Raw genomic sequence first — 17,507 nt, forward strand, 5'->3', positions numbered from 1 at the left:
GGCGGGGGAAGGCGGGGCTGAGGCTAAGAACCCCTAGCTGGACTACGAGCAGGACTGGCGATTCCGCAACTTCTCACTGCCCGGCTCAGCATAGCTCTGGCTAGTGTTGAGGCAAGGACTGACCCTGGGCATGAGTGCAGTTGGACTTCCGACGCTCTACAGAACCTAGGACCCAGGACCTGTGGCCAAGATCTTACGCACTTCCAGGAGCACCATGCCTCAGGCGATCGAGGCCCAGCTAACCATCCAGACAACTGTCCAGGAAGACCCGGCGGCCAGCAAGGCGGCTGCATCAGCTGCGAGCACTGAGGCACAGTAGCCCGCCGAGTGAGTGCGTAGTCAGGCTCTATCCAGGGCTTCCCGGGCCCAAGACTCAACTCTAACCAAAATAAACTGAGCAGGCAACGGAAAGTCTCCATCTGAGTGCCATGCCAGCAGTGAAAAAGGAGCTCCAGGGCCGCGAGGACCTGGCCCTGGCCCTGGCTACCTTCCACCCGACCCTGGCCGCACTGCCGCTGCCACCACTGCCCGCCTACTTGGCGCCACTGCCCGCTGCAGCAGCCCTGCCCCCGGGCGCCTCGCTGCCCGCCTCAGCTTTGGGCTACGAGGCACTGCTGGCTCCTTCACTCCGCCCCCCGCGCGCTTACCTTAACCTGCACGAGGCCGCGCCTCGCCTCTACTTGGCCGGAGACCCTCTGGCCTTGGAGCGCTTCTCAGCTACTGCAGCCGCCGCACCGGATTTCCAGCCACTACTAGACAACGGTGAGCCGTGTATCGAGGTGGAGTGCGGCGCCAACCGCGCACTGCTCTACGTACGCAAACTCTGCCAGGGCAGCAAGGGCCCGTCTATCCGCCACCGGGGCGAGTGGCTCACACCGAACGAGTTCCAGTTCGTCAGCGGCCGCGAGACGGCCAAGGACTGGAAGCGCAGCATCCGCCACAAAGGTGCGGCCGCGGTGGGGGCTCCAGCCGCCGCTGTCCCTCTTCTTCAGTTCCCCAGGTTCCTCATTCGGCTACCTGGTACACCTAGCGTTAGCCTAGAGGGGGCGCTGCCGCTCCAGGGCTAGTGCTAGAGATACCCTTCTTCCACCCCACCCTAAGCTCCGCCAGTCCACCCACCCACGCACGGGCGACTTAGTGGACACAGCAGTGGTTTCTCAGCCTCCTGGATCCCTTCAGCCCAGGCCAAAGCGCTCTAGGGTTCCGGGTCCGCGAGGCCTGAAGGCAGGGGAAGTTTACCGGAAATCGGGAGAGGCCAATGGGAGGGAAGCCTCTTCTCCTTAGGCGCCTAGCCAGCGGTTCCTGACAGGAGTGCTGGGGCACACTTGCCGCAAGGGCAGGAGTGCGCGCTAGTGGAGGTTGTGTGGGCAGGTGGGGGCAACGGAACCAAACAACGCTGGCGATACTGTCAGCCACTGCCTGTTTGGATCGTGGGTCCAAAGGTGCGATGTGGAGGCTCCTGAACCGGGTTCAGTAAGCGCTGCACCAGGAGTTAAAAAGTTAGGGACCTGAATGCGTTCCGTTTAGGGAGTCACGCCCCCTGTGAGGCCTGCCTTTTCCGGCGAGGTAGGAAGAAGCAGGCCAGATCCCCTTCTCACCTCTCACCTCATCCGGGCTCAACCTACCTAGCCTCTGCCATGAGTTCCCTTGGGACCAGTTTGAAGAGGGTGGAGAGCTGGAAGAGGGCCACGGGGGAGGGGGGAGTAATCCCTTGGTCGGGCAGGGGCATTCGCTCAGAATTTGAGTTTCAGAGGCCCCGCATTTCTCAAGCAGCTGCTGCAAGGGTAAGACAGAATTCCAGATGAGAGGTTGGACACGGTGAATTTGAAAGATCATTGTGAATTTCGTGCACAATTTGCGGGGGGAGGAGGAAGATCTGGCCTTGCAGCTATGCCCCTGAAAAGCATGCAAATGCTATCTGCACCTGGCCTCTCTCTCTCACGTGTTCTGCTTGGTCTCCTGGCAGGGAAAAGTCTGAAGACGCTTATGTCCAAGGGGATCCTGCAAGTGCACCCCCCGATCTGCGATTGTCCAGGCTGTAGAATATCCTCGCCCGTGGTGAGATATGAGATAAGCTGGAGCTTGTTGGGCAGAAGGGCTGGGTTTCTGCTTCAAAACTGGTGACTATGTTGTCTGGGAATGAAAATCCTAACCTCAACCCTGCTGATGTGCTAGAGGAATCTGAGAAAAGTAAATAGGCCACTGGGTTACTTGGCACTCTCCCAGACTGTACCTGGGAAAGAGAAGGAATCCCAGGTGCAGAAGTCATTTCCAGGTTGGATACAGGGTGAGTTGTTGTTGTTTAAGAATTATTTTTTGTTTTATGTGTGTGTCTGTTTCATGCATGTCTGGTGCCTATGAAGCCAGAGAGGGAATCAGAAGCTCTGGAACTAGAGTTAAGGATGGCATTAAGCTGCCATGTGGATACTTAGAATCAAACCCAGGTCCTCTGTAAGAGCAGCAAGTGTTGTTGTTGTGGTGGTTTGGGTTTTTGCTTTTTGTTTTTGTTTTTTTTTTTTTTTTTTTGAGACAAGCTTTCTCTGTGTAACCGCCTTGGCCATCCTGGAACTCACTCTGTAGAGCAGGCTGACCTAGAATTCAAAGCAAGTGTTCTTAAACACTGAGTTACTTCTTTCCAGTTCTTCCACCCTTGGAACTGTTTCTACTCAAATCATGGGAATGGTCCATAGTCTTTTTCCTGGATCATGTCATTCAACTTGGGCTTTGGGACTCTCCTTGGACCAGATCTGGAGGTCACCAAATCATCTGGCACACATGAGAGTGATGCTGATTGTGGGGTTGGGCTCATTCTGAGGCATGACAGTACTGACTTGCTTTGACTGTGATCTGGGATAGTCCCAGGCTGGAGGGTGAGCAACCTGTGTCTCTGGGGTGCTGAGTTGGAATCCTGCCCAGCATGTGCCTAAATGTCTGAGTGTCCTGATGGAATAGCCTGGTCAGGGAAGGCTGTATAGGTATCTAGTAAGCTGAAGTTGGGGACTGTTTAGAGAATCCCACCAAAGGTAGACAATGTTTTGAGAACATGAAGAACAGGAGAGTTTAGGAATCAAGCATGCATGCCTTTATGAAAGAAGGGTTTGAGGGATTCATTTGAAAAGGAGATTACCTCAGGAGAGCCCCTGGGGGAAGGCAATAAGGATCTTGATGTTGAACTAGGGCTGTACCTGTCTTCACCCAGCATCCCTTCTGCGGGGGATTGAGTGAGGCAGAGATGCCGTGATAGGATCCAATTGGCCACCTTAAGTTTGTTTCATTTGAGCTAGTGGTGGGGCATCCTTATGGGCCCTGAGGGGCATGCTGAGAAACCACAAACTCATGCATGTGGGGCAGGTGAAGGGAAGCCACATGCCTATCCCGCCAGATCTAATACAGGCCAAAAGCCTCAGGCTAACACACATACTAGCTTCACAAAACATGTAGGTGAATACAGACATCATTAGCTGCTGGAACCAGAGGCCAAAGTCTCTCCACTAATGCACGCTGCAGGTAGCGGGTGCGAGGGGGGTCCTTACTAGGTTTATAGGGCTCTATTTTCTGTTTGGATGGGAGGAGTCATGCTTACAAACCAATGCCTGTTGAGTACCCCTACAAGACTGGGGAACAAGTAGCCATGTGCCACTCTCACTTCAAGTGGGAAATATGCAGCTCAGAGAGGGATGGGCCTGCTGTTTGTCTGGGGCTCCCAATCCCTACCATGGGTAGGAGACAACTCAGACCTGAGGCCAACTTTCCTAAGCCTGGTTCCTTCTTAGAAAGACCTTCTCACCTTTCCCACACTGGAGCTGTCTCTTGTACCCCACAATCAGGACCACAAGTATGTATCAGTATCACAGATATTCCAGTAGTTGAATACAATGTGCACATAAATCAGAGGCCCTGAACAATGGCACCCCTCCCACTGTATGAAGAGGGCTAGCTCTTGGTTAGGTTTTCAGATATGTTTTCAAGTTTTCAGATATGTTAAGCAGTAGGGCTGGCTGACATTTCCAGTACATAAAGGACTGTACTATATTCTCAGTCCTTGGGTATGATCAAGATAGCCATCTGGGTCCTTGGTACCATTTCTCATGGGTCATCCCCAAGGTACCACCCAAGATCCGATCCGTGGTACTCTCAGAGTGTGGAAGGTGCAAGTAGGTCACTTTTCCCAGCTGTATATGTCATGGGGTTGAGGCTGGCAATAGTCAACTGGCTCTGGCTCCTTTCCAAGTGACAGTCTCATGGCCCTTGTGCCCCTTTCTTCTCATTGTATGGGAGAAAGAAAAAAAATTGTTTCTTTCTCTTATTGGGAGAAAAGCAAGAGCTCATAGAAATGATTCTCCAAGCCTGTGGAATAACAGAGGCCTGGGACACAAACCTGGTAGGTATAGTGTCTGTAGGATAAATCCCAGGCATAATGAATGGTTTCCCCCTCTGCAGCCTTACCTTCACTCTGCTGTTCCTAGAACAGTGCAGAATAAAAGTCAAGAAGATCTTAAAGGGGGCCATAGAAATAACCCTCTTGTCCTGAGGCCAGCCCTCAGGCCATAGTGATTCACACCACTGACTTGGTACTACAGGGTCCATATCACCTACTTTGGAAAGTAATCAAATTCAGGCCCCCAAAGACTCCTGAGGGCAGATGCAGCAGAGACTGTGGCTCACAGAGCCCAGAGTGGTAAACTGTTCAGACAGCAGAACACTTGCCTAGCATGCCCAGTATCTCAGAAATGGGGGTGGGGTGGGGTGGAGAGAAAGAAATAAAAGAAAAATGACTGCTCATTGATGTTTCTGTTTGACAATGAATAGAGAGAATGGGACTAGAACCCTGCCCCAGGTTGCATACATATCCCAGCAGATTCCAGACCCTTGAAAGGAAATGGGGTTGAAAGGTGTTGTATGGTGAGCCATCACTGAGGCTGAGCCTACAGAGAAGAATTGGACTGGAGCCTGTGGGTCCCCACTATCATCCTTGTGTGCTGGTCTACAGCAATAGGGCTTCTGCACCTTGGCCCAGGCCCTGGACACTGAAGGCCTGACCTATTCTAACCCCCTCTTCCCACCTTCTTAGAACCGGGGACGGCTGGCTGACAAGAGAACAGTCACTTTGCCCCCTACACATGCCCTAAAGAAAGAAAGAACCACCAGTTTCTCAGTCAGCGATGGTGACAGTGATGGAACTGGCCCAGCCTGTAGGCAGCAGCCAGGCCTGAAGCAGGAGGATGATCCACATGTCCATATCATGAAGAGAAGGTACTTGTTCCATGGCCAGGCCAGGAGGCTACCTTGGGGGTGGGGTATCAAAGTCAAGGGTCTGCAAACACTGTGAGTTAGGTACAGGCAGGAGCCTTTCTTGACATCCAGGCACTTTACTTCTGTGCAGGGGTCATTTTAGGGAATGGGTTGGTGACAGTGGGGCCCAGAAGCCTGTACCAACCTGGGCTGATGCTCCAAGTCTCCTTCAGGTGGCTGCTATGAGGTTTCTCCTTGGTGTGATCTCACACTGGGTGAAACACCTCCAGCAACTAGGAATTTGATTTCAGTAGAATAAGCACCATGTAGAGGAAGCCTTAGTACATTGCATTCCCTCCCCAACTATTCAGCCAGGCTACTTTAGGTGCTCAAAGTGAAGAGAGAGGTCAGAACTATTGTCCTCATTCATTTCTGGTAAAAACAGAAGCTGACTCTGGACTGGCCAGTGGGAGCTGAAGCACATTTAACTTGGCATGGGGCACTGTCTCTTAGCCGCTGCCCTAACTACTGGTCCAGCAGGATGCTAGAATCAGATTCATGTATACCCTTCAGTCCAGGTGTATTCCTGGAGCCATGCTGACCCTCTGTTTTTCCCTTTTCAGAGTCCACACCCACTGGGATGTGAATATTTCCTTCAGAGAAACATCCTGCAGGTAGGAGTCCAACTTTGTGAGGCTTCTACACACATCACAGGCAACAAGGAGTTTTATTGCTGTGCCTGATTATAAGTTCTATGCTGCCTGCCTTTTCTCTCTCCTCTGCCTATGGACTCCTGTCTTATTCATTATTCTGACCAATATGAACCAACATGAGCTGAGTATCCACCAGGTTTTCTATGTGTTTTTGCACAACCTGGGAGGTGGGTGGCAGGATCCCACCTTAGCCAAGCACATCCCACATACCAAGTAGCACAGGCAGAGGTTCTGAGCAGAGCACATCTAGAGCTTGAGTATATGCTGTCCCTGATGGACTGTCCATTTGTATCCATCTGCTCAAAGATGAGACGTAATATTCTCTGCTTACCTTCCCAGAAATGGATCAGAAGGTGAGAATGGTAATATATGAGTGATGTCTTGAAGAATGTATGAGAATTCACTGGGGCAAAGGGGTTCTGCAAAGTTGTGTTAGAATGAGGGAAGAAGATATGAAGGCAGGTTTGGCCAGATGGAGGCTAAAGATCTGGGCCTTGAATGCTAGATCTATTTGGGTTTTGTCTTCAAGAAAGAAGGCACAGAAAGCTTTTCACCAAGGAAGCATGTTTTGAAAGGATCCTTTCAGAGAAACCCCCACCTATCAGGTCAGGTGTTTTCTTAGGAACACGTGGATTTGTGATATGGAAGCATGGTGGGGGCTGCAAATGCAGGATGTAGCAAGAAGATGAAAATGAAGTCACCAGATAAGGAAGCTCCAGTGTTAGGAAGATCCAGTCTCCCAGTTCCTGTTGAGTATGCCCAGCTGTGGCTTCTGGCTAGTGGGTTCCAGTCTTACCTCAGGGCCTACAGGGGAATACATCAGGAAAAGTCCAACAGTGAGTTATGGCCTCAGGACTAGCCTCCTGTGGCCAGAGCTGTGGTAGCCAGGCCCCAGGCCAGTCACATTTAAATGTCTGTTCTGGCTGCTTTCAGATGTGTTATTATTTGTGTGATTAACAACACCTGCATCCTGGTGTTGTATTACAATAAAAGCATCTTTAAAACTTATTTCCACCTAATTTTGGAGTTGCCAGCTCAACTGATCATTTTTATGAACCATCATGAACACTGATGACATTTTATGAGCCTTTTACTTTACATGCTGCAGGATAAATTTATCAGCCAGTAGGGAAGTTGGTGGCTATGCCTCTCCTCCAGGAGCAGTTCTTACCTTCTGTGGTCCTCCTCACATTCACAAGGCTTTAGGGAGGATGTGCCCATATAAGTTTGTCACAGTGTCAACAACTGCAGCCTGGTGCCCCTCAAGAAGCCCCTTAGTTCCATGAGCCTGGATTCTATTGAAATGGAGAAGACAGAAGGCCAGGAGTACTGACAGCCTTCAGCTTACCTACTGGTGGATCCAGTGTCTAGAAAGGAAGGGCTGCAGGTGGCCAAGACCAGCTGCCTTGTGCTATCCCCACCTGGCTCTTTGTTTTGCCTTGTTGGCCTGTCTACTCATTCTTCTGTCTCTAGTTTCCTGTCTATGAACCCATCTTTTGTGTGTCACTCTCCACTTGTTTGTTCACTTGTTTCCACTGATCCGTCTGTCCATTGTCTTTGATCCTCCGACAAACCTTGCAGTGAACCACCTGCCTGCTTGGATCAAGCAAGAGTCATAACTCCCCCTTATGTCTGTGTAGCCTTGGGCAGCATAGTCTCTGGCCCCTCATTATCCCTAAACTGACAGAGAGGGGAACAAGTCTTTATTTCATGATAACAACAAAGGAACAGGGTGGAGACCCCAGAAGGCATGCTAGGTCAATCTTTTTCTCTTTTTGGCCTCCTCATGATCCTCCCCCTGCAGCATTCTGATTCTTCCATGACCATCTGTCTCTTCATCCATGCCTCAACCTCCTGAGATACTCCTGGGCTTGGTCCATAACATGTAGTAGGAAGCAGTGGGAAGCAGAGGGTGAGTTGTGGCTTCAAGAACCTCATGCCATGATGCTAAGGGCGTAATTAATATATTTTAGCCATGTATGTGTGGAATTTTTTCAGATCTGTATAAAATGAGCATAATTTGTTCAGTGAATGACCAAGCTATAGGAACAGGTTTTCAGAATGGGTCACCTTTGGGAACACAGAACAAACTAACAAGGCTGAATGGGAGGTGGATGCTAAATTCAAGTCCTGTTCTGACCAGATATCACTCCATGGAATCATGCTATCCAGTGCCTAGTGACTCTGATTTTTGTCACCAGGCTTTTTCAGATACAGGTGCAGATGCATTTTCCAGATGCAGGAGACCTCACTTTCCTTCTGTGGGCCAGGCTGTATTCACAGAGAACAGACTCTCTGCCCATTCCCTGGAGTCTCTAGAAACTGGTTCACTTCCTAACTAGAAGGAAATCCCCATGGGAACCACTCTGTAGCTGTTTCAGCCTGTGCCTAGCCAGCCCTCAACCCCCTCCTCATGCTGAGATAGCAGTTCTCTCTGACACCCCCACACTGATGAGGATGCAGGGGATGAGCCTCATGCCAATTAATCCTATAACATACTTACACCCCCACCTGCCCTCTGGGCCTACAGTGCTGGGATGGGAAGAACACATCTGGGCCTCTAGGCTGGGGCCCTCTGGGATGTCTGCTGATGAAACTGATCTGCTTAGGTGCCAGCCCTGGATTAGCCCAGCTCCAGTCACCCTGGTCAGGGGCTGGGAGCTATTTAATGAGGTTCAGAGTTGATTCCTAGGTCACTTCATAGAGGCTCTGCCAGAATCTGAGGCTGCTCCGTCACAGGTGGGCCACGGAGGGCACGTGCTGAGCACTGGGAACCACTGCTCCTGCCCTGGCTTTGGCTTCCTGTTTCTTTCTTCTCTACTGATGTGGGGGTGCTTACAGAACTCCAGGGTAAGGTATTCCCACTTACACATCCTCTCCTCTATGGGGCTCTGTGGATGAGGATTCAGCTGACTCAGCAGGAGAGAGAAACACAGAAAACAGAGTTAAATGCTGTTATACCAAGTCCCGGACCCACTCCCGGCTGGTGTATCACCTACGCCTGGTGACACTCTGCTAATGAGCATGAGTCTTGTCAGCTATAGAGCTCTGGTCAGAACTTCATTTTCCTTATTTAAAAGAGCTAGACTCTAAGGAGTATGTGCCATGTTCTTGCTGCCAGAGCTGGCAGTATGTATGACAGCTTACCCTCTCTTTAGGCTGCCCTCCAAGGCAGGTAGGGGTACACTTTTCTCTGCAAAGAAGTATAGCTGGAGGGGCTGCCCTAGAACTGCAATTGGATCTAAGTGCCAGGTCCTGGCTTCTCCTTGGTCTGTTTAGAGGGCATACACATGTGTACTGTCAGTGGTCTCACACAGAGGTGTGCAGCTGGGTTTGTATACTTGGTGCATACTGTCCACAAGTCATGTACCCTCATACTGACAATGTGCCAAACTTCCAACCCATGAGGCAGCTCATGGCTTGGTCTGTATTGCTCTGCTGCAGCCAGGACAATGACCTCCCCACCCTTATATCCAGTGTACATCGAAGCCACCACCTCGTTATGCCTGAGCATCCAAGCCACTGTGACTTCCAGAGAGGCAACGTGGAGATTGGCCTTGGACCCGCAGGTGAGAAATCCAAGAGATCCCGAGGGTAGAGTGGGGCTCTGGGGCCACAGCTATCCTGACTGAAGAATGTCCTCCCCAAGTCTCTAATCAGCAGCTCTGGGCCCTGAACACTTTGGCTGGCAGCCAGAGGCCAGCAGAGTTGGGGGGAGGGGAAGGCTGGATTTCCCCTGGGGCTACATGTGATGGTAATTGTGTTAATCCCAGACAGCCAGACAGACAGGGCTACAGCAGAGACTGCTCCATTGTGGCTTTTGGTGGAGTGGGTTTAAAATGGCTGAGACCCACCAACCCTTCATCAAAGGGGCAGATACCATGTAAGCCTCTCCTAAGCTCAGAACTGCCCGCTGCAGAATGGTTCATGTAGCAGAAGCGTGCTCACTCCTCCTACCCACAGAACATGTGCAGCCTGGGTTTTGTCTTCCTGAGGTCCTGAACCTGAGCAAGGTGAGCAAAGTATACTAGGGTTCCCAAAACCACCAAGGAAGCTGACTGCTGAAAGTCACAGGAGTTCAGAGAGGCAGCCTGAAGAGATCATGGCACCCCTCAGTAAAGCGGGCCATAAGGCTGAAGTGAGGGTGCACCTGAGTTTCAGGAGCCTTAAGGGACCTTTCTCTCTTGGGCTTCTAGGAATGTTTCTGATAGTAGCTGCAGTGCTTGGAAAGACTTGGGTGTGGTACACCACAGTGGACATCTTTAGCAAAGCCCCATCTGCTTGAATTGCTTTGTGGGCTAGTAGGGGGCTACTTCTGGAACAGCTAGGGACCTGATGGAGGCCTAGCTGGGTGGAAGCAGCTGAGCAAGTGGCTGATAAAATCTAATTGCCCCATTGATCTGGTAGATCCAAGGGAGTCTATAATGATTGAGATGTTCTGAGCTCACAGGCCATCCCCTGTTCTTGCACATGGAGAGAGACCTCCTTGGATACACAAGTGTGTGTATATGTGTATGTGTGTGTGTGCACACACTTCCTCCCAACCAGGGCCATCATAATGCTTGTCATGATGTCTGTGTACTACACATACATGTCTCTCTCTGATGTTTAGTCATCTGTCTGGCCGCTCCTCCCTTTGCACTGCATGCAGGGGTTCATAGTGTGCACAACTATGGGAGTGTATAGTATGCCCAGGTTTCACTTATGCATTCTCTTAGGGTCCTGTCCCTACTTCCTAGGGGCTTTCAGTCTCTGTAGAGGTTCAGTCTTTCACTGTGCCACTGCTCCCTTGTGCATCTCCCCACAGTTACACTGCCTGCCTGCTGTTAGCAGCACCCTGGTGTGCCGAGAGTGAATGTGGCTTCCTTAAGTCTGCCACAGGACTAGGTCTTATTTGAGGTGCCTCTACTCCATGATTATCTCCACCAGGTTGTTACCCAAACTCCAGAAATAGAATCAATCAATCTCTCTCTCTCTCTCTCTCTCTCTCTCTCTCTCTCTCTCTCTCTCTCTCTCTCTCTCGGCTTGCAGGTACCCACTATTAAAGTAGGGACAGACTGCTGTGAAAAGCGCCCTTGCCTAACCCTTAAGGGGATGTGTGGGTTGGGATAAGAACAACAGGTACAGAGTGAGTGAGACCAGGTCACACAGACCTAAGGGACCCTCCTCCCTGCCTAGATCAGCTGCTGTCCCTCCTGCCCACTGGTCTCTGATACACTATTGGTGGCCCCAGGTGCAGCCAGATACCCTTCATCAGTCTGCTGGATCCATCTGTCTTGAGATATTATGGGTGGAACTCTTGTCCAAACAGTGGGTGCTGTCCCTCTCTCTGGGGAAGAGGCTAAGATGGCCAGGTAAACCAGTGGCAGTGAGGTAGTTGAGATCAGTAAATTATTAGCACCATTCTGTCAGCCATAATGTAGAGATTGATTGGCATTTTTGTTGCCACACTTCCCCAGTTTGATAAAAATGGCAGATTAAGGAAAGTTTTAAAAAATGGAATTCAGCTTTGGTGCTGGTGGTAGAGCTTTGAGGGAGGGTGGACACACCTGTGAAAACAGCACTTGCTGGGCATCATGGAGATTCTGGATCCCCCAAGGAATTGTTCTTTCACACTCTTCTAGCTGGTGAGGATAAGGAGGGCAAAAACAGCAACATTTAGCCTAGAATCATGATGGCATGGGCCGTTCAGCAAATACCCCAGCCTCATGGCAGGAGCTCAGGAGGAAGCTGGGTAGCAGTGTTTAGAGGTTTGGCATGTGGGGTATGATCTCTGGGTCCTACATGGGATATTGGAAGCTGAGGGTGGGCCTAGCCTGATGCAGACATAGCACATATAGGCTATGCACTATGGGGTGAGTTGTTCAGGAGTCCCCTCAAGGGCCTAGAGCCTGGATGAGCAAGTGGGCAGATACTGCCAAGGAGACAAGGGCTTCCTTTCTGTGTCACAAGTGTAGCAGAATGGTTACTCGGGGAAGAACTTGAGCTCCTGGTGGCAGGGTTGGATCTCGTATAATATTAAAAGGACCAGCCTTAATATTATACTTCCCAGGGCTCTGAAGAGAAAACTATGAACAGCAACAATTATTTTCGGTAAATGAATCTAAGTACACCAGGCTCTTTGTCTACTTTATTCCTCTGAGATTAAATCCTATCTATAAAACTTCAGTTCTGTTCTTGTGCCTAGCTCCTTTCTTGCCTGATTTCTCTCTACCTTTATCTACTGTTCCCTCTAAGTTCTATCTTATTTCTCTTGTCTTAATTCTGCCTCATCTAGGTCCTTCTCATCTTGTTCTTACCTATCTAGTACTTTCCTGTCTGACTCTTCCTCATCTTCCATCCTGACCTCCAGTTCTCTAGTCAAAAAATCCTCTCCAGCCAAAATCCTCACTATCCTCTCTTCATTCTCCTTATACCTCTAGCCCCTTCTCTAAAAATAAAACTGCCTTTTTTTATCTCTTTAACCCTTATCTCTCCAAGCTATCTTTGCTCCTGCCATTTCTGGCAAGTGTGTTCCGTCTAGGCAACTTGGCTAGGCAACTTCCGTCACAGCTAGATGTACCTGTAAGTTGGAACCCTTTAGTTCTGAGTTAATTGGGTTTTTTGTTTGTTTTTGTTTGTTTTGAGACAGGGTTTCTCTGTGTAGCTTTGCACCTTTCCTGGATCTCGCTCTGTAGACCAGGCTGGCCTTGAACTCTGAGTTAATTGTTAAGGGTGGATCTAAAACTAGAGACAAGACTTTGGAAAGGAGAAAGTTAAGCTTAATTGGCACATCCACCAGGCCTTCTCAAACAGGCAGTCTGGACGCTTAAGTCTGTTCTAGAGAGTACAGAGGTATCTCTGATATGGTACTTTCCTCCGTCTGGGGATGGACCTGGCCAGATTGCCAATGACAATAATTACAGGGAGGCTTAAACTGGAGTTCTAGCTGTGCATAGCTGTCAGCGCAGAAGGTTATCTAAATATTCCTAGAAGTGGTTAGATAAGGAGTTAGAGGTCTATAAAGTTAGTAAGGCTGTAAGAAAAGGAGGGTCCCCATGGGAGACCTTGCCTTGGAGGAGGTGGGAATGAGGGGTGAATCATGGGGGAGGACTGGGGGATGGGAGGAGGGAGGACAGGGGAATATGTGGTTGGTATGTAAAGTCAACAGAAAATACCTTAATAAAAAAATATTTTTTTGTTGGGCCGGGCGGTGGTGGCGCACGCCTTTAATCCCAGCACTCGGGAGGCAGAGGCAGGCGGATCTTTGTGAGTTCGAGGCCAGCCTGGTCTACAGCGCGAGATCCAGGAAAGGCGCAAAGCTACACAGAGAAACCCTGTCTCGAAAAACCAAAAAAAATATATATATATATTTTTTTTTGTTTAAAAAAAAAAGAGAAGAAAAAGAGGGTCCAAGCTACATTGTGCGAAGCTATTACTTAAGGTCCACCTGACCTAGGTGGTGTTTCCATGTGCAATTTACCTTAATTTCAGGAGACTTATTATGTGGTGATTTGGACTGTTATTCCTGTTAGTCCTTGAATGTGTCTAAGGGAGATATCTGATTCCAGGACTAAAAGGATAAGAAACGGATGGGCCTGAGGGAAGCAAGTCTTCCCTGAGGTTGTTCTCCAAATACCTCAAATGTATATGTCCAGATAGCAATCAGTCCACACTGTTAGTAATTCTTAGGAAAAAAGCAATTGGGAAAACTATGAAGGTACACATGATTTTCATAACAGAAGACAGCTGATATATAACCAGCCAAATAACTCCAAATGATCCCTGGAATTTGGCTTCCTCTGAAGGAATTTCTTGATCCCTTCAGGTAGTGGTTTTGCTATAACCAGCTGAGTTCTTATATTCCTGCGGCCCATAGCAGTTGGGAAGATCCAAAATGAAGTAGGCTGGGATTTGAAGTATGCCTTCTGGACTTCTCTCCCCCACATCTGCACAGTAGCCTATCCTAGGAGGCAAAGGCAAGCCATTCAGTTCCTCCAAAGTGGGGCTGGGGACGCACATGAACTTACAGGAGGCTGCCTGGTGAAACACTGGTGTGAACTTCTCATTACTTCTATTTACATGCCCAGGGCCAGCATCAGGATTGCTTTGTGTCCTTGTAATGTGCACATCCACCTGTCATGGTGTCCTCTGGCCTGGGATACCAGGTTGGGCAAGGCTTTAACTGCCAGGGAGAATATGGTGGTGGTTGGGGTTCCAAGCTGAACTAAGGTAGAGGTAGCTTTTCCTCCAAGCCATGAAGCACTGGGTGGGGCTCACTCCATCCTTTACAGGTGACCTGTTGGGCAAGAGACTGGGCTGCTCCTCCTACATTACCAGTGACTGCTCTTCAGAGAAGAAGGTCCGAAGCAAGTCCCCCCAAGGTGAGAGCTTGACCAAGGAAAGGTAGGCAGGTCACAGGAAAGGGGAGGGAGCAATGAGTTCCTGCATCTTGAAAGGTTCGTCAGACCTTGGGTAGAAACCACAAGAGAGGCCTTGACTTTTCCTTGGCACTATCCAGACGTACTTACCATGTGCTCCTTCCAATAGAGACTCTGCTGCTGCCAGAGCTGGAGTCTACAATGGCTCCTGAGGACCACTATCATCGGCTCATGTCAGCCTTAAGTGAGGCTGGCCCTTTTGAGGAAACTCAACGTCTCTACCAACTGGGTATCCCCAGCCATGGTATGTGCTACCACCACCCTCAGCACTCCCACCTCAAATGTGCCAACCCTCTGTTATCTTTCCATCCTGTGTACTAGGCTTACAAGAAAAGGACCTAGATGTTTGGAGGTCAACACCAAGACCAGTACTGGATACATAGGAGGGCCTCCAGATAGTGATATAGCCTAGCTACCTCAGTCCTCCACTGTTCATCCCTGAGTGGGAGAGGAGAGCACAGGTGAGGGTGAGACACAGGAGAGATGTGGGTTCTGTGGCCTATGCTAGGTTCTCCTCACTCCCAGAGCAGTCAGTGCAATACCACAAATCCGTGGTCATGTTGATACTGTGTCAGACCTTTCCAAGGTTTCTGTTTTTTGGGAGCAGACAAGACAAGAAGGCAGCCCAGAAAAAGGAAGCTGTACCACAGGTGGGATGTGGCCACTAGTTCCTCAGGTTGCTTGAAAGAAGCTCAGCCTGAGGCACTACTCTTGCTCCCTAGGAATAGTAAGACACCCTGTGCAGCTGCAACATTGGAGAATCTTGTCTTTTCTGGCAGAAGGGGCTGGGGGCTCAGGGAAGGGAGTAGAATTTTCGATTCTTACAGAAGGCACTGTCCCCCAGGGAAGTTCAGGCACCAAGAACTTGAATAATTCACTAAATGTTAATAATTTAAAAATCCCTCTTTTTAATTGCTTTTCCAGCTCTGCTGGTCTGTGCAGAAGAGGGTGTACAGGCAAGCTGGTTGTCAATCACCATTGCACAGAGCATGGCTGGTGTGTGTGGGGGGGCTTATTGCGCTCTAGGGGCTGGCTTCAAGCCCTGGTCAGACCAACCCCCACTTTTTAGGCAAGTAATTTATAAACAGGCAGCAGTGGAGCAGTAAAAAAGTGGAGCTTGAACTAGGGGGACTAAAGGGGCTACAAGTGTCCCTCCCACCCCCATCCTGAGTGCAATGAGGCACATATCACAATCATGCTGGACTGTGACCATGTGTTACTGCTAGTTACTAGTGTCTGCTATCATGGCCATGTGTACTATGTATTGCTTAATGAGAGTGACTAGTTCATCCTACCTGTTGTCTCCCATCTATAAAGAAGTCACCTAGGCAGCTTTCTATTTGAAGTCCCCTCCCAACTTTTGTCCCACTGACCTCCCGGAAAAGTGCTGTGCCCTTACACTCTGACTTTTGCACAGCCCATCTTTGTGAAGGTTCCAGCCTCTATCACATCAACACCAATACTCAAAACACCAAGTTATCTATTTGGAGCCCTTCTCTCCCAGCTCATTTTGATGACTGACCTACTCATACCCCTTTCCAAGTTCACTTGCCCAGGTGTACCTGTAGGTCCTGTTGCAAACTGTCTCCCCTGCTGATCCTCCTCCAGCCCCAGTGATACCAAACAGGGCTCAGGACATGTGAAAGTCTCCTCCTCCCATTCTGTCCTTGGCTTCACTGGGTCAATGCCCCATAACCAAGATAGAAAGGGGAAATCCTAGGGGAGCTTAACATCTGGGTCACTGTTGTTGCCGTTCCCAGATCTGATAAGGGTCCGGCAAGAAGTGGCAACTGCAACTTTGAGGAGTCCAAGCAGCTTGGAAGTACACCTGCCCTCATCTACAGCAGGTCGACGGAAGCAAGGCTTATTTCAGCACCGGGAGGGAACAGTTCCAGCTGCTACCCCATCCTTCTCTGAAAGGTACTAAGGTGGTGGTGTTTCAGCAAGGCCCCATGTTTTCTGTGCTTGTAACTTGAGAAGGTCAAGGCCACATCCTAGACCTTTCCCTTGAGTCCCCTATCACATATGTGTGGGTACTGCATGCACTGAGTTCAAGGTCCACTGCAAGAGGGTCGTAACACCAGCTGTTCTGAGCAAGAAAACATTTCTGGGAAAGAATATGCAGGAATACCCACCCTTGGCAGGAGTGACAAGGACCATTCCAGTTTCCTTGTTGAGCAATTGGGGACCAGCCTAGCAGAGGTGCCCTGAGATAGTAGTGGTGGTGTGTTGAGGAAGGCAAGGAGTAAGCAATTTACTGTCTGGAATTTGAAGAGTACAGAAGGGGCCGGGACTACAACTCTGTAGAGACTGTCTTCACAGCAGACTATTGGAACCAAGGAAAGCTCTGGGCAGGGGCCCCAGGTTTCCTAAACACTCTCCATTCCACCCCACTGGCCACAGACTGCAGCATCTACAGCTGCCTGCCACCATCTCCAGACTGTAGCTAATTACCCCATCATGTGCCCCTCCCCGCCTGCGCAGGATGGCTCAGGATGAGAGGTGCCCCCCCCACACCCAGTAATTACCGCTGCAGCCGCCTCCACCCACAGGGTCAGCGCCTCTGCGCCGCCGGGGAGATTAATTGGCGCCACCAGCTTGAACAGGGGCAGTGCACGACCTGAAGCCGTAACCAGCGACTCAACGACCGCCTGTGGGGTCGGCAATTAGAGGCGGCGGCAGGGGGTGCACCCGGAGGCGGTTACAGGAAAGGGGGGGTGCACAGACGGAACTGGGCACATGTTCACTGTTCTGCTGTCCACAGGGAGCTGTCACAGCCACCGCCTTTGCTGTCACCCCAGAATGCCCCCCACATCGCCCTGGGCTCCCATCTCCGACCTCCATTTTTTGGGGTGCCCACAGCTCTGTGTCAGACCCCAGGTGAGAAACAGGCGGGTATGTAAGCCCTTTGTGTCCTTGTAGGCCCTCTTTAGGAGCAGAAGGCAGATAGATAAAGGAAGCGCAGAGAGTCCAGCTTGAATGTTCTTTTCTCCCAGGCTACAGCTTCCTGCCCGCTGCCCAGGCTGAGATGTTAGCTCGGCAGCAGGAGCTTCTACGGAAGCAGAGCTTAGCTCGGTAAGCACCAGGAGTCCAGTGGGAGTCATTTTAAGAATGCCCAGGCTGACTCCCGCTGTCTGCCCTT

General features: G+C 50.2%; 2 protein-coding genes across 6 annotated transcripts in view; one reads left to right on the forward strand and one right to left on the reverse strand.

Moving 5' to 3' along the window:
* Nucleotides 1-756, reverse strand: part of LOC128096066 (endogenous retrovirus group K member 6 Gag polyprotein-like) — a 32,878-nt gene extending 32,122 nt beyond the window's left edge. The window contains exon 1 of the mRNA XM_052715186.1: nt 648-756. The gene's annotated coding sequence lies outside the window, so the exon portion shown is untranslated. The remainder of the gene's footprint in view (nt 1-647) is intronic.
* The window catches only part of Samd11 (sterile alpha motif domain containing 11), a 19,310-nt gene continuing 1,803 nt past the window's right edge, over nt 1-17,507 (forward strand). The window contains exons 1-10 of one of the 5 annotated variants that reach the window (XR_008213519.1): nt 1-945; nt 1,967-2,058; nt 5,072-5,253; nt 5,856-5,906; nt 9,390-9,514; nt 14,219-14,308; nt 14,475-14,609; nt 16,126-16,285; nt 17,130-17,245; nt 17,362-17,440. Coding sequence is in view for 4 of the 5 variants with exons in the window: in XM_052715179.1 (XP_052571139.1) it covers nt 429-945; nt 1,967-2,058; nt 5,072-5,253; nt 5,856-5,906; nt 9,390-9,514; nt 14,219-14,308; nt 14,475-14,609; nt 16,126-16,285; nt 17,130-17,245; nt 17,362-17,440 (1,547 nt within the window). In the remaining variant the exon portion in view is untranslated. Of the gene's footprint in view, nt 946-972; nt 1,443-1,966; nt 2,059-5,071; nt 5,254-5,855; nt 5,907-9,389; nt 9,515-14,218; nt 14,309-14,474; nt 14,610-16,125; nt 16,286-17,129; nt 17,246-17,361; nt 17,441-17,507 lie in introns of those variants that run through there. The other 4 variants (XM_052715179.1, XM_052715180.1, XM_052715181.1 and 1 more) reach the window with 4 other exon arrangements.

This window comes from Peromyscus californicus, unplaced genomic scaffold, assembly GCF_007827085.1.
Source record: "Peromyscus californicus insignis strain IS unplaced genomic scaffold, ASM782708v3 Scaffold_5__1_contigs__length_169319896, whole genome shotgun sequence".
Classification (NCBI taxonomy): Eukaryota; Metazoa; Chordata; class Mammalia; order Rodentia; family Cricetidae; genus Peromyscus; species Peromyscus californicus.